Source organism: Crocuta crocuta, unplaced genomic scaffold (genome assembly GCF_008692635.1).
Source record: "Crocuta crocuta isolate KB4526 unplaced genomic scaffold, BGI_CrCroc_1.0 scaffold29, whole genome shotgun sequence".
NCBI lineage: Eukaryota > Metazoa > Chordata > Mammalia > Carnivora > Hyaenidae > Crocuta > Crocuta crocuta.
In genome coordinates this window covers 6028474-6044528 of record NW_027533280.1, presented here as the reverse complement: position 1 = coordinate 6044528, position 16055 = coordinate 6028474, and the positions used below count along the sequence as shown (strand labels likewise).

The 16055-nt window shown below is 36.2% G+C and overlaps 1 protein-coding gene across 1 annotated transcript in view; it reads left to right on the top strand.

Annotated features, from left to right (window-relative positions):
* The window catches only part of NAA25 (N-alpha-acetyltransferase 25, NatB auxiliary subunit), a 70705-nt gene that overhangs the window by 11224 nt on the left and 43426 nt on the right, over nucleotides 1-16055 (top strand). Inside the window, exons 2-9 of the mRNA XM_077747988.1 lie at nucleotides 1598-1683; nucleotides 2672-2810; nucleotides 5883-6001; nucleotides 10381-10455; nucleotides 11685-11792; nucleotides 12097-12175; nucleotides 14966-15077; nucleotides 15659-15748. Of these exons, the coding sequence (XP_077604114.1) occupies nucleotides 1598-1683; nucleotides 2672-2810; nucleotides 5883-6001; nucleotides 10381-10455; nucleotides 11685-11792; nucleotides 12097-12175; nucleotides 14966-15077; nucleotides 15659-15748 (808 nt within the window). The remainder of the gene's footprint in view (nucleotides 1-1597; nucleotides 1684-2671; nucleotides 2811-5882; nucleotides 6002-10380; nucleotides 10456-11684; nucleotides 11793-12096; nucleotides 12176-14965; nucleotides 15078-15658; nucleotides 15749-16055) is intronic.

Genomic DNA, 16055 nt, shown 5'->3' with positions numbered 1-16055 from the left:
GCTAGTTTCTCTGCTCTGAAAAAAATAAAAAAAAAAAAAAAAAAAAAAAAAAAAGAATTGCAAGCAGGCTCTGTGCTGTCAGTGCAGAGCTCAGTGCGGGTCTCAAACTTAGGAACCATGAGATCATGACCTGAGTTGAGATGAATTCAAGGACACTTAACCAACTGAGCCACCCAGGTGCCCCAATAAGATAGTTTATTTTTAACTAATGTGTATAGTTTTCTAGTTTTACATTAGGGTTCATTCTTTGTGTCGTACCTTGTGTGAGTTTTGACAAAAGTATGATGACCTGTATCCATCATTGTAGTATCATACAGAGTGGTTTCACTGCCTTAAAAAATCCCCTGTCTCTGCCCATTCATTCCTCTCCCAGTCTCTGGCAACCATTGATAGATTGTTTTACTGTCTCTATAATTTTTGCCTTTTCTAGAATGCCTTATAGTTGGAATCATATAGTATGTAGCCTTGTCAGATTGGCTTCTTTGACCTAGCAATATGCTTTTGAAGTTACTCTGTGGGTTTTTTTGTGCCTTAATAGCTCATTTCTTTTTATTGATGGATAATATTCTATTGTATGAATGTATCACAGTTTGATTATCCATTGGCCCATTGAAGGACATTTTGGTTGCTTCCAAGGTTTGGTAGTTTTGAATAAAGCTGCTGTAAACATTTGTGTTCAGGCTTTTGTGTGGAGGTAAGTTTCAGCCTATTTGGTTAGACACCAATGAGCATGATTGCTGGATCTTAAGGCGGAGTATGTTAGCATGTGAAGAACCTGGCAAACTTTTCCAAGGTGTCTGGACCATTTACATTCCCAGTAGTACTAGATGAGAGGTGCTATTGCTCCATCTACTCACCAGCATTTGATCCCACCAGCATTTGACCCATAACTTATTTTGAGTTATCTATGCCTCATCTGCTCCTACACTGATTTGGGACCTTGAGCAAAGAGGGACCTGGTAGTAGTAGTAGTAGGAATAGTAGGTTGTGAATTGGCTTGTGTTTAAGTCCTCTTTCTATATTTAGAATTGACAGCTACCACCATTTCCCATTTATGACACTTCTTTTCTTTTTCTTTTCTTTTTCAGTATTTTTTTAATGTTTATTTTTGAGAGAGAGAGCGCGTGCGAGCAAGTGCGCAAGTGGGGGAGGATCAGAGAGAGAGAGAGAGAGAGGGAGAGAGAGAATCCAAAGCAGGCTCCAGGCCCCGAGCTGTCAGAACAGAGCCAGACATGGGGCTCGAACACCTGAGACATGAGATCATGACCTGAGCTGAAGTCAGACGCTTAACCGACTGAGCCACCCAGGCGCCCCTCATCTTAGATCTTCTCATCTGAAAATGAATCTTTGTTTTTGTTAGACTTTTAGATAATAATTGTTTTTTTTTTCCCTTAACTCAATTTTTATAACAGGTCTGAGAGATGACTATAGGAATATAAGGTTGTATTCTGGATCATCATAGCCATTTAGAGTTAAAATTAGCACCATGATGTTTTTGATACTGAATTAAGATACTTTATGAAACATTTAATACCAGCCTATGCATTTGTCCTATTTTTTGAAGGAATATAATAACTATCATAATTTGTTTTCGTAGATTATCTTGATAATGGTAATAATAAAATGGCCATTCAGCAAGCAGATAAATTGTTGAAGAAACATAAGGATCTTCATTGTGCTAAGGTAAGTTCATTTGCCCTTGACTTATATTTGGTGGGTTATATATCATAATCTTAAAAGAGAAAAGATGTTTAATCCCTTTAGTGACTCTGTTTAAGGTTTGTTCCCCCCCACCCAGGGTATTTTTTTTTAAGATTTTATTATTTTTTTTAATGTTTATTTTTGAGAGAGAATGTGAGTCGCGGAGGGGCAGAGAGAGAGGGGGAGACAGAATCTAAAGCCGGCTTTGTGCTGTCAGTGCAAAGCCCCACATGGGGCCTGAACCCACGAATGGTGAGATCATGACCTGATCATGACCTGAGCTGAAGTTGGATGTTCAACTGACTTAGCTACCCAGGTGCCTCTAGAAATTTTATTTTGATTAATTAATTCATTTTTTTAAATGTTTCATTTTGAATGAGAGAGTGAGTAGGGGAGGGGCAGAGAGAAAGGGAGACAGAGGATCAGAAGCCAGTGGGCAAGTGGGCTCTGAGCTGACAGCAGTGAGCCTGATGTGGGGTTTGAACTCACAAACCATAAGATCATGACCTGGATGTTCAGTTGACTGAGCCACCCACTGCCCCAAAAAATTTTATTTTAAGTAATCTGTACACTCAACATGGGGCTTGAACTCACAACCCTGAGATTAGGAGTCACATGCTCCACTGACTGAGCCAGCTGGGATCCCCTTGTTTGTTTTTCTGATTACTTAAATGCTATAAATGTTACTTAATTAAAAGCTAGCTGTTTATTTCTTTGGATATAGCTAACTTAATTATTTTATTTTGATAGACTTTTTTTCTTAATCAGTGTTGTTATATCTTAATATGACACATAGAAAAGAATTTTGATTTGCTGATATCAAATCAACTAAAATATTTGTAGAATATGGTTTAGTTGATTAGTAACCTAGGTATGCCTTAAGCCTTATGCTGTGTTTTTGAATTCTCCTTGTTTGGTTCATATTTTCTTTTCTGTCCTTTTAAAATGAATTTGTCTTTCTTTGTATCAGGTTTTAAAGGCAATTGGTTTACAGAGAACTGGAAAACAAGAGGAAGCCTTCACCTTGGCACAGGAGGTGGCGGCCCTTGAACCCACAGATGACAACTCGCTGCAGGCACTGACTATTCTTTACCGGGAGATGCATCGACGTATGTTTCTCCTTTTCATTGTTTTTATTATTTTTTTTTAATGTTTTACTTATTTTTGAGATATAGAGCAAGCAGAGAAAGAAGGGGACAGACTATCCAAAGCAGGCTTTATGTTGATAGCAGCGAGCCCAATGTGGGACTCAAACTCCCGAACCGTGAGATAATGACCTGAGCCGAAGTCAGATGCTCAACCAACTGAGCCACCCAAGTGCCCCATCTTTTTCATTGTTTTTAAATCAGAGCTTAAGTTTTTGGTTGTTTCTTAATTTCTTTTAATGTTTGTTTATTTTTGAGAGAGAGAGAGAGAGAAAACATGCATGTGCAAGTGGGGGAGGGGCAGAGCAAGAGGGAGGGGAGGCACGGCATCTAAAGCCCACTCCAGGCTCCAAGCTGTCAACACCGAGCCTGACTCGGGCTTCAAACCCAGGAACCATGAGATCATGACTTAAGCTGAAGTTGGATGCTTAACCAACTGAGCCACCTAGGCGCCCCAAGTTTTTGGTTATTTCTGACTGAGTTCTCTCTTTGCTTTACTGATCACTTATGATTTGAGTGGATGGTAACAAGTAAAGTAATGCATTAGCCATGATTTACAAAAACTGTAGGCAGAAAGGATATTTAATTTTATTTTTTTTTTAACATTTATTTATTTTTGAGAGAGAGAGCAAGTGGGGAAGGGGCAGAGAGGGAGGGACAGAGGATCCAAAGTGGGGTATGGGCTGACAGCAGCAAGCCCGATGTGGGTTTGTACTGCTGAACCTCGAGATCATGACCTGAGCTAAAGTCTGATGCTCAGTCAACTGAGCCACCAGACGCCCTTGCAGAAAGCATATTTTACATGTATTAGGATCCTTGAATTGAAATGATGACTTGAGGTCAGTTTGTGCATTTTGATTTATTAAATGGAAGAGTTACCTCCTTTTACTATTTGATATGAAATGGAAAATTTCAAACATAAATAAAACCAGAAAACTATAATACCATTGTACTCCTTACCCACCTTCAGCAATCATCGTCACATGGCCAGTTTTATCTTAATCCTATCCCCCTCCCAGATTATTTGTAAGCATATTCTAGATAGTCTACCATTTTACCTAAAAGTTTCTCATTATTGATTTCTCAAATCTTTTATTATGTAAAAATACATATCTTCCATAACACATGTTATAGAAGAATATATTTTATGTAATACACTAGAATATTTGATGTGGAATAATGAACATTCATGAATCAATAACGAACATACCAACCAACTTAATACTAAGATGCTTCCTGTGTGTTCTTCATCAATCTTACTTCTTTTTTCTTTCCAACATGTACTGACTCTCCTGAATATATTTCATTGTCTTGCTTTTAAAAACATCTTTATTACATTTGTCTAAGTAATATTTTGTTAATTTTATTACTTTATTATTTATTATAATTTAATAGTTAAGTTACTTATTAAGAAAATAGTAATTATATTAATATAATTATTAAGGTAGTAATACTATATTAATTTGAACTTAATATAAGTGGATTTGTACTGTATGTGTTCTGTGAGTTGCATGTTTCATCTAATATATAAATACTTTTAGTTCATTCATTTTTACTATCACAAAACATTTTTCTTGGTGACTACAGTCTAGAAGTGGAGATACTAAGTCCTAGGGTTAGTGTATGTTCAGCTTAAAGAAGAAGAAAAATAATCTCCCCTTGTTTTCTAAATTTACTCTCCTACTACCAGTGCATAAGAATTCCATTTGTTCTACATCCTCGTTAACACTTGCTATTCTTAGATTTTAAAACTTTTGCCATCAGGGGCGCCTGGGTGGCTCAGTTGGTTGATCATCTGACTTTGGCTCAAGTTATGATCTTGCAGTTCACAAGTTCAAGCCCTGCATCTGTCTCTGTGCTGACAGCTTAGAGCCTAGAGCCTGTTTCGGATTCTGTGTCTCCCTCTCCTCGTCCTCTCCTCCAGCCTTGCTCGTTATCTTTCTTTCTCTCTCTCAAAAATAGATAAACATTAAAAAAAAATTATGAGAAAAAGTTTTGTCATCAAATCATCATGTTGTAGACCTTAAAATATATAATTTTTATTCATCAGTTATTCCTCAATAAAGTTGGACAAAATAAAATGAAAATTTTGCCAACCTAGTGGGAAGAAAATGTTACTTTTTAGTTTTGTTTTTCATTTTTATAAAAGATGAAACTTAAGAGTTGGGGTATTGTATTTGATTATAGGCATGCTGATTTAGGGATATAGATTCTCTCCCAGTGTGTTTTTTTTTTTTTAAATCATTTATCTCACAAATACTGTTTGAATGTTTATCTGTGAAAAGTATTATATCAGAATCAAAGATTAAAGATGCTCTCTCTGCCCTTGTGTTGTTACTCGTAGTCTATAAGGGAAATTCATGGGCTCCTGGCTGGCCTAGTTGGTACAGCATATGACTCTTGATCTCAGGGTCGTGAGTTCAAGCCCCACGTTGATCATAGAGCTCAGTTAAAATAAATAAAGGGTCAGTAGACCATATACTACATTATGTGTTAATAAACATAAGAGACTTACTAAAAAGATTTAAAGATGGAGAGGGGAGCAGTGATCAAACTGAGTGGAGGATCAGAGACGGTGCTCAGGGAAGGATTACATTTGAACTTGCACAATTCCTTGTAGAGAGGATTACATTTGAGTTGGATCTTGGATGATGTTCACTGAGTAGAAAAGAAAGGAAAGGAGAATCCAGGCAGAGGGAGCAGAGTAAAGGCATAGAGGTATGGTATAGCACAGGGAGTCCAGTAGAACTACAAATAATTAGATGTGGCTAGAACATAAAGTGCTGGGGGAAAGAATTAGGAAGGAGACAGAGACTGGATCCTGGAGGGTGTTCTATATTGTAAATGTGTTAGGGGAATGCTTCATCGAATAATGCCTAACCAAGAGAAGAGTAATGATCAGATGAGGCAAAACACTCTCTTCTTCCGTAATGATAGGAGACATCTGTTTCTTCCAAAGTGGGGAGTAATTAAATGGTGTTAAGATTTAAGGGATACTTCGGTAATTCAAGAATATCTTATTTCTCTTTATTCTAGCGGAGTTAGTTACAAAACTTTATGAGGCAGCTGTGAAGAAAGTTCCCAATAGTGAGGAGTATCATTCTCACCTCTTCATGGCTTATGCCAGAGTGGGCGAATACAAGAAAATGCAACAGGTAACTTGATCCTGGGTTGTGGGATTTGGTATTAGAGGCTAAAGATTTTTTAAATGTGATTTAATTGTAGGAGTATGTGGATGCATGTGTGTGTTTGCATAAGTGTGTAGTATTGAATCTATGTATTTGTGTGTGGAGATCAGGCATATATTTTCTTTGTATGTTTTAAAGATGAACTATTATTCAAGTTCTTTAAGTGTTTTCTTTGGGGAAATCTGATTGTTCTTTTGTGGCCTGATGGCATGTTTTGCTCTGGTAAGTTGGCTTCAGATTGTATTACTGCATGAGATTGCTGTTGTATTTTCAGAAAATGGGCAGAAATCCCAGAATAAAAAATGAACATACTACAGAAAGACTAACTTTAAAGTTTACATTTAGGGGCATCTGGCTGGCTCAGTTGGTAGAGCCTGTGACTCTTAATCTCTGGGTTATGATTTTGAGCCCCATGTTCCATGTAGAGATTACTTAAAAATAAAATCTTAAAAAAAATAAAGTTTACATCTAATTTATAAATTTAATTCTTTGTAGCCTGTTGAAATTTTTAAATTCACCTGGGAACAGTCCCCACTGTTTGGAATACTGGTCTTTTTTGCAGTAGGCAGCTTATTCACCAAGTTGGTACATTTTTAAATGTTCCTTGTAGACATGTGAAGAGACCTCATGTGGACACATTTGGACTAGTGAGTGGATAAAGTTAGCATCACAGAGGAATGAAACTGTTAAGCCCATACACGGTTATGATATCAAGCTAGTATTTTTAGAAATGTTTTGTTTGTGGGTATAATTTCTTCTGAAAGCAAAGGTTTCTTACCTAGGTCTTTATTTTGTTTTAATGAAGTATCAGACTGTGACAATGGATAAATTAGGGAGAGTGGAAGTTCCTATATTAAATCCTTTCTTCATAAAATTAATCTTTGTACTTGCTTATGCCAGTTTTTAAATTGGAAGAATTTTATTCAGTTCTTTGAAGAAGTTTTATTTACTGATGGGGTTTATTCTCAGGAAAAATATTCAGAGATTGTAATTTTTCTTTTAATGTAAAATGGGCATTATATTTTAAAAATGGCAACATTAACACGTATATATATAAATTTTTAATATTTTTATTTCTAGGATTATGTTTAAAGTATATTAAATGTTAACAATAAAATGCAACACCTCACTCCTCTCGAATAGTACTGTATGTCTTTGTTGACATAGAAAGATGTTCCCAATATATGTTAATTGAGAAAAACAAGTTGTAAAATGGCCTTCCCCTTCCACTCTCCTCATATCTATGATTCCTTAAAAGATATGTCTGTAAGGGTATGTAACCAAAATGTTACTGGGATATAGGCCTATGGTTACTTTCCTTTTTACTAATTTCTTTTTTTAAGTTTTTATTATTCTGAGAGAGAGTATGAGCAGGAAAGGGGCATAGAGAGGGAGAGAGGGAATCCAAAGCAAGCTCCATATCGTCTGCACAGAGCCTGACGCAGGGCTCAAACTCAAGAACTGTGAGATCATGGCCTGAGCCGAAACCAAGAGCCAGATGTTCAACTGACTGAGACACCCAGGAGCGCCCCACTGCCCACCCCTTTTTTTAAAAGCACGTGTTAATTTTATGATACCACAAAATATGTTTTTGAAATATATATACACATGCAAAAAATAACAAAAGGATGAGTTCATGCAACAACAATATTACAGTTAATTTTGAAAAAAGGAAAATATAATCTGACACTTGAACAAATTTTGTTTTTTATTGACTTTACATGTGGCCAAAGATATACATATTTTTGCATCTTGCTTTTTGGAGCCACTGCTTTGATGTAGCTTAACAGTCATGGATCTTTAATACATTATAGCTGTAGCTTGCTTTTACATTATCCTATTCTAATATATTGGAAGAGTGGAGCGTTCTAGTGTTAAATGTTTTAGAATGAAATGTCTAATTTTACCTTTTTTGCTGCTTAAGGTAGTTGTAATTTCTTAGTTTACATTTATGATTATTTTGAAATTGGTATGTCAGTCTGGGGTACTAGGTAGTTTACAAATTAAATGTCAAGTTTCATGAAGGTGAGAGTTTTTGTTTTGTTCACTGCTGAATCCTCAGTGCCTAGAATAGCATCTGCACAATGAATTTTTGTTAAAAAAAAAAAACGAATGACTTGATTAACTGGTGGAGGTAGAAGGGAGGGAAGCCAGGGAATCAGAAAACGTAAGGACTTTTACTGCCCCAAATGACATCCCTAGCAATATTTAAAATCATCTTGGGGGAAGCCTAAGTGGTTTAGCTGATTGAGCTAAATCCATCTGACTCTGGATTTCGGCTTAGGTCATGATCTAACAGTTCGTGAACTTGAGCCCTGCGTTGGGTTCTGTGCTGGCAGTATGGAGCCTGCTTGGGAATCTCTCTCTGCCCCTCTCTTGCTCGCTCACTCTCTCAAAATAAATGAATAAACTTAAAAAAAAAATCATCTTGAATGAAGGGTTCCTAGATGTTCATATGGTGGTTGGACTTTCTTTTTCTGTAAATGACATTCCTATTTTCCCTTTTCTTTCCTTTCCTTTCCTTTCCTTTCCTTTCTTTTCTTTTTCTTTTTCTTTTTCTTTCACATTCCCATATTCTGAGTCACCAATTCACAGACAATTAAACTTGTCTATCTTCAAAAGTTTCCTGTATCAGCAGAATATCAGTGTCTGCAACATATTAGGGTAGGGCATGAAATTTTTGTCTTGGCCTTTTATATTAAAAATTCATATTAATTTTATATTCTACTCCTTTTTATTTCTGCATATCATTATAAAACTGTTTTCCTTCCCCAAATGATCAAGTAAATTAGATTTTCTAGCACTTTTCATTCAGTTCATCCAGAGTTTGGTATTAGAAGCTGGGACCTTAGGCTGTCTTAGACTCTTCTTTTTAACCTGTCATATTGTTTCTGCATCGTCTTGACTCTTCCTCCACAGTGACTTTGAGGTCTCTTTTCTATTTGATCTACCTCATCCTGGTTTAGTTCCTCATTACCTCATCTCTTCTTTCTATTTTCTTTCTTCATGATACAACTAAAATACTCTTCCTAGAAGAGTGTAGATATGTACCTATTACTCTTTTACTCTGTATAACAGACTCTTTTTTGAGTGCTTCACAATAACACTATCTCAGTTACTTTTCAGCCCCGTTCCCCTGCTAGTCCTCTTAATCCTTATTTGTAGCCCGATGTCCCCTATTTGTTCTCGTCCATATATGTCTTTTTCTTCAATATTTATGCTCAGATTCATTTTGTTCCTACCTAGAATTGATTCACTCACTTACTCACCCCAAATGTTTGTATTTGTATATTTGTATCCTTACCCCCATCTTTGCCTGTAGACATAGTTTGATCTTTAAGGTTCATTTGAAAGATAGCTACTTTGAAAAAGGCTTTGTCAATAGAGTTCCCTTCCCTATTTTCTCTTAAAAAAAGGAATAAACAAGCTTGCCTTTTTTTTTTTTTTTTTTGGAGATAATAGGCATGGTGTTTTGTTGAAGAGGATGTTATTTTTTTGCCAAGTGTATATTTTAGTCACTTGAGTATTTGTCTTATCTCTTTCCCTAGCATCTAAGTGCATTTGAGACCAAGACTCAATCTTTCTATCATTGGCAGGAATAGACATTTCCTTCCACTTAACAGAGGCTCCATGTACTTTTTCAAGTGGATTGAAGATAGGCAAAAGATTAAAAAAACATAGAATAGTAACTGTGATAACTAGTTGACTGATTTCTTAGCATTGATTACTAATCGGCTAATTACGGGAGGATTCTCAGTTATGCATGAATAGATCTACTTTATTCCTTCTTTCCGTGTCCCTGCTGTGAGTACTTCATATTATACATTTCACAATGAAAGAGTTCAGTACTAGTTAATGGTATCTTGGAAGAACCTGATTATTTTCCTAACCTAAGAATTACCATTTTTTGAATAATGTCAGAGAAAACTTTTCTAATTTTAAAGTTTAAATATACTGTCTGGATTTTTACTGTTTTACTATAACTGGTTAGTGCAGTGCCTTTAGTATAATTTATTGGTGTACATTCATAAGCCAAATTCTGTTTGTTGGTAGTCCACCAGAACCATATTGGATTGCTATATTTTCTGAAAATACTGGGCTTTAATTTGAAGAAATCTGGTTCAAAATGTGAAGTATTTTTGATGTTGTAAAAATTTACATTTGTGGTTACCTATATTGCTGTTTACTAGAGAATATTCATCAAGTCCCTAGGTACTTACATAGTAACTGGGACGTGTAGATGTGTTGCTATTCTCCTAGGAAACTTCTTGCCACATATCTAGATCGTTAATCACCCTCTGTATCATGTTTTCTAAATTAAGTTTTTATGGCTCTCTGTCTTTCAGGCTGGCATGGCTCTATATAAGATTGTCCCCAAAAACCCTTACTACTTTTGGTCTGTGATGAGCTTAATTATGCAAGTGAGTATGGCATTCAGAATGGGATTGAGATTTGTTTTTATTTTTGTATATAGTTGTCCTTAATTTGTCCTCTGAACATCTTGGGTAATGTGTTATAGCGTGTATCAAACAGGGACTTTACATATTGTCAGTTGACTTTTTGAGTTGGGGAGCTTTGGCATTTATTCCTTATGAGTTGGTATATTGGTTTATTTGTGTGGAGCACAGACTGTATTTCCCCTGAATCTTAGATCTATTACTGGGTTATGTGATCAAGTATGAGCTCAAAATATTTGATATTTTGACTTGAAGTTTGTCTTTAAAACAGTATTGTTTGTTAGTGTACAAGTTATTGAACTGGATGGCCTTGTTTTATCAGTTCTGGTTTTTGAGCCTCAGTTTCCTCTTTTGAAGAAGTGAGATGCTCAGCTCCTAGAGCTACTGCAAGGACCAGAAGGAGATAGGGTGTAAGAGAAGATGGGGAGGAAGGAGTTAAAATATAGCAGTTAAGAACAGAGAGGTTCTGGGTTCAGACAGGTCTGCGTTCATATACTGGCTTTAGCACGTCTTAGAGAGCTGTTGGGGTATCTCTTAGTTTATCTGTGAAATAAGCATAATAGCTACCTTGAGTACTGAGCTCTGAGCAGAATCTCAGGCAATGTTAAAATTATTAATATGCATTGATTTTAATTGTCAATCTAAGATAATCTTAATTATCCAAACTAGCGAATACTAAGCTGTATAAATAGAAGGAATTGACATTTTCCCTCCAATATGTGAACATCTCGAAAAGACATCTGAAAGGGGCACCTGGCTGGCTCAGTCAGTGGAGCATACAACTCTTGTTGGGTGTAGAGTTTACTTAAATCTTAAAAAAAGACATCTGAAAGGCTTTTCTCTTTAAACAACTGATGATACCCTTTGCATATAATAAACAGTGTAGGCATACCTACCGTTTCTTAATATAGTTCTAGAAAAATGTATGAATAACTTATTTAAAAGTTAAGCCACATTGTGGAAACTCAGTATGTCAAAAATATAGAGGATAATGAATCTTTACTAAAAGAAATCTCTTCTAAGGCAAACCCCTCTGTAATGTATCTTAGTGGCAAGTTCAAATTAGGTCTGATATTTGACATAGTGGACTGATAAATATGTGCTAGGGTCCCAGCAATGGTCTGCATGGTAATAGTGTAAATAGTACAAGCAGGGGACAAATTAGAATGGAACATTTATTTTTTCTCCTACAGTCTATATCGGCACAGGATGAAAACCTCTCAAAAACGATGTTTCTGCCCCTTGCTGAGAGAATGGTAGAAAAAATGGTGAAAGAGGACAAGATAGAAGCTGAAGCTGAAGTGAGTAGTGGAAGCCCTCCCTTTGTAGTGGCATGAGTTGATATTGCTACTATGTGATGCTGCAGTATTGCAAACTGCTGTGTTATTCCAGTTAGAGAGCTGGGCTGCACTCTTGGCTTTTTTTGTAAAAGGAAACTTTTGGAAGCACCTAGATTAGGTATATGAACATTGTTACTGTTCATTTCATTTCATTTGAAAATAGTGTCCTTTTCTGTTAGGTAACTTTTTGAAAGCGTGCAAATGACTATATTGAAAAGTCTCAATGGCTACATTTCTTGTTTGTTTGTTTGTTTTTTCCTGTAAGGTTGAACTTTATTATATGATCCTGGAACGTTTGGGAAAGTACCAGGAAGCCTTAGATGTTATCAGAGGAAAATTAGGAGGTAATTTTTAAAGTTTTCTTTTTTTTTCTTATTTAAACATGAAAAATATTTATTGTGGAAATTTTTCTCCTTATACAGAAACATAAAGATAATCAGAACATTAAAAAAAACATGTGTGGTCATTTTGTTCGTCTAGACTTTTCTGTATGTTGTACATTGACTTTTTAAAAATATTTTTAAATTGGAAATAATTTATGAATTAAGAAAATGCAAGATGTCTGAAAGAGTATACCACACATCTCTAACTCTTTGCCCTCAAAGTTCTTTGCCAGTCACTTATTCAGTATGTCCTTTTTTTTTTAATGTTTATTTTTGAAGGAGAGAGAGAGACAGAGCATGAGTGGGGCAGGGGCAGACAGGGAGACAGAATCCGAAGTATCCATCAGGCTCTGAGCTGTCAGCATAGATCCTGCTCAATGTGGGACTCGAACTCACAAGCCATGAGATCATGACCTGAGCTGAAGTTGGGCACTTAACCGACTGAGCCACCCAGGCACCCCCTCTATATCTTTCTAAAGATGTACTTTTCCCTCCTCCTGACTCCCCCCAGTTTGTTCAGGTCACAAATGAGAACATATTGTACCTAAGCTCACAGAGTAATCTTACTCAGGTGGCACAATGTTTTTATTAAAAAATAATTTTTTTAATGTTTATTTTGGGAGTGAGAGTGAGTAGAGAAGAGGCAGAGAGAGCAGGAGAGAGAGAATCCCAAGGAGGCTGCATGCTGTCAGCACAGAGCCCAGAGTCCAGAGCCTGATGTGGGGCTCGATTTCACAAACTCCGCCATCATGACCTGAGCCAAAATGGAGAGTCAGATGCTTAACCGACATACCACTAAGGCGCCCCTCTTTAATATTTTTAAATGTTAATGCCTCAAGTCAGGATTTATACCCTGGATATAAACATTCTTTGTTTATCTGACTGTCCTATGAAGGATCTGATTTTGTGACTTCTGCTTTATATACTGTTAGGCCCATTTTTTTTAAACTTAACGGAGTCTTAGTGCATACCTTGCCACCTCACTGTCTTTAATGAGTGTCCAGTGTTGCATAGTATAAATGTAGACAATTTACATAACCAGCCTTTGATGACTATTTGCAAAGAACACCTTATTACAAACCAGATTACCGTACAAGAGGCTGTAGTGTGCATTCCCACTTACTGTATTCACTATCAGTATATGAGAGAGTATGTTTCTTTGTATACTTAACAATCTGTATTATTAAGCTGCACTTCAAACTTTTTTTTCTTAAGAAAGCTCTATGACCAACATGGGGCTTGAACTCATGATCCTGACATCAAGAGTTACATGCTCTACAGACTGAGCCAGCCATGCGCCCCTATTTCAGACTAATTAATGTTTTTCAGTGTGATAGAGAAAACATATCTTGTGATTTTTATTTAATTATGAGGAAGGATAATTGTTTTTTCATTTGTTTAAAAGCCATTGGTATTTTCTTTGAACTGCTTTTCCTTATCATTTTCCTATTTCTAAAAATGTGGTTAATCATGATTATTTGCAAGAGCCCTTTGTTAAAGAAATTAGCTCTTTTCCATTATTGTGAAAATACTTCCCTTTTTGTTGGAAAACTGATTTGTATGAACCTCATAGATTAATCTAACCATTCCTCTTTTTGGGACATTTGTGAAAGAAATTTAGGTTCCTAGACATTTATACATCTTTGGTGATTTCCTTAGGAGAAGTTCTGGAAATGCGGTGTTTTTACAAACCTGGCTTTTAGTTCTGCCTTTACAGTGATTGGGGGCATCTAACTGTAGATGGGTAGCCTAGATCTCTCATTAGGAACAGTCATTAAAAACCTTTATTTTATACAAGTGTGTATATCCTTTACCAGACTGTGTGGTCATAAAACTGTAACACTGACTGACAGTGAAGTACCTGAATTATATAAAATGGAGGTTTTGTTGGTTTAAAAAACTTTTTTTTAATGTTTGTTTCTTTTTGAGAGAGAGAGAGAGAGCAGGAGCGGGAAAGGGGCAGAGACAGAGAGGGACAGAGGATCTGAAGTGGGTTCTGTACTGACAGCAGAGAGCCTGATGCTGGGCTCGACCTCACGAACCATGAGATAATGACCTGAACCGAAGTCGGATGCTTATAACCGACTGAGCCGTTTAGGTGTCCCTATTGTTGTTGTCTTAATGTTACTTATTCTCTAACTTCAGCCTCCTTACAGATGGGTCTAAGTTAGCCTTTCTGTTTTTACCCAGCTGGATTATAATTCTATGGTAGTTAAAATGAAGATTCCCTGTAGGAAACTCATAATGCAATTATTGGTAGCTTTAATTTGCCACGCTGTTCTAATAGAACAGAAATAATAGCTGTAGTTTTTCTGTTCCCATCTCTATTTTTATATTTCTAACATCTTACCTTGCTCATTCCGTTCCAGTCCAAGCTCATTCAATGTGTGGGAACTGTATGTAGAGATGGGAAGTCTGTCTGTGGATCAGATATACTAGTCCCTAGATGCTTTTTGTATTTTACAAGTTTATCCTATATAGTAGATCCTCACTTCAGTAAATTCTGGATTTTGTAGAAACAAGTGATTGTAAAAAATTTAGTATCAGAAATGTACTTTTAAAAAAAGAAATGTATGTTTTTCTTTTCATTAAAATAATCTGTAGTAAGATAATAGTTTATATCTAATGGTGATCCCATTTTCTTATAGAATCAATAAGAAAATGTGGCATTTTTCTTCCTGTGTTTGGACTTTATTCTGATTTCTGAGCAGAAATGAACCCAGCTTACCAATTTTTATAACTTAATTGTAGAGAAGTTGACAAGTGAAATTCAGAGTCGGGAAAATAAGTGCATGGCTATGTACAAGAAGCTGAGCAGGTGGCCAGAGTGTAATGCCCTTTCCAGACGCCTCTTACTGAAAAAGTAAGTAGAAGCTTCTCTCTGGACTATGAGACTGGAGTGGGGCTCTCAGTTCTCACTACTGCTTTTATTTATTTATTTTTGTCATCTTTCATGTTGTCTGGGCATAAGTGAAATCTCTTTCTAGTGTGTTCTAGGTACTTTTAAAAGTTTTTGATGAGCCTTCCTCTTTCAGTAAAGAGGGATAATCGTACTTATACCACCAGGGTGCTGAGCATTAGGTCTTCAGAATGAATGCTAAAAATCATTAATTTGTTAAATTCAGGATTGATCTAAAAGAGACACCTTCCCCGCCCTATCACCTCATCCATGGCCTTATTTTGGGAAGTGCTAATATGGGAGTTTTCTCTGAAGAACATTTGTTTTCTGGACCTGGTCATTTCACTGAAGGAAATAACAGTTCCTTAAAAGTTTTTACTTGGAAAAATGCCTCTGGAGTTGCCCTTTTAGGGAACTGGGAGGGGTGGGCTTCTCCTAATAAAGACTAAAATATAACCTAGAAAAAAAGTTGAGTATGATGATTCCTGGGCAGACTTGTCACAACTTGTGTTTAATCCTGTGTGCACCATTCAATCTGATTTTAGCTCAGATGACTGGCAGTTCTATCTGACTTATTTCGATTCTGTCTTTCGACTGATTGAAGAGGCCTGGACTCCTCCTGCTGAAGGTGAACAGTAAGTTGATTCCTGAATTACCTGTGGTACTTTTTTAGCACACTGTAGCAAAAGGATTTCATTGGAAGCCTAATTGAGTTCTCTTTTTTCCTGTCAATAGTGTGTCCCTTTCAAAATAAGATTTTTCATTTTTTTAAATTGTAAAACAAATGTGTTCATTGTAAAACTCTTAAACTAGTGCAGAAATAAAATGGTGTAGAAAGTGTCACTTCCTAATTATCCTACCATCCCAGAAATAACATTTTTTTTAACCTTTTCCCACTTTTATTGAGTTATAATTGATCCAGAGATAACTCTCTCTCTTTCT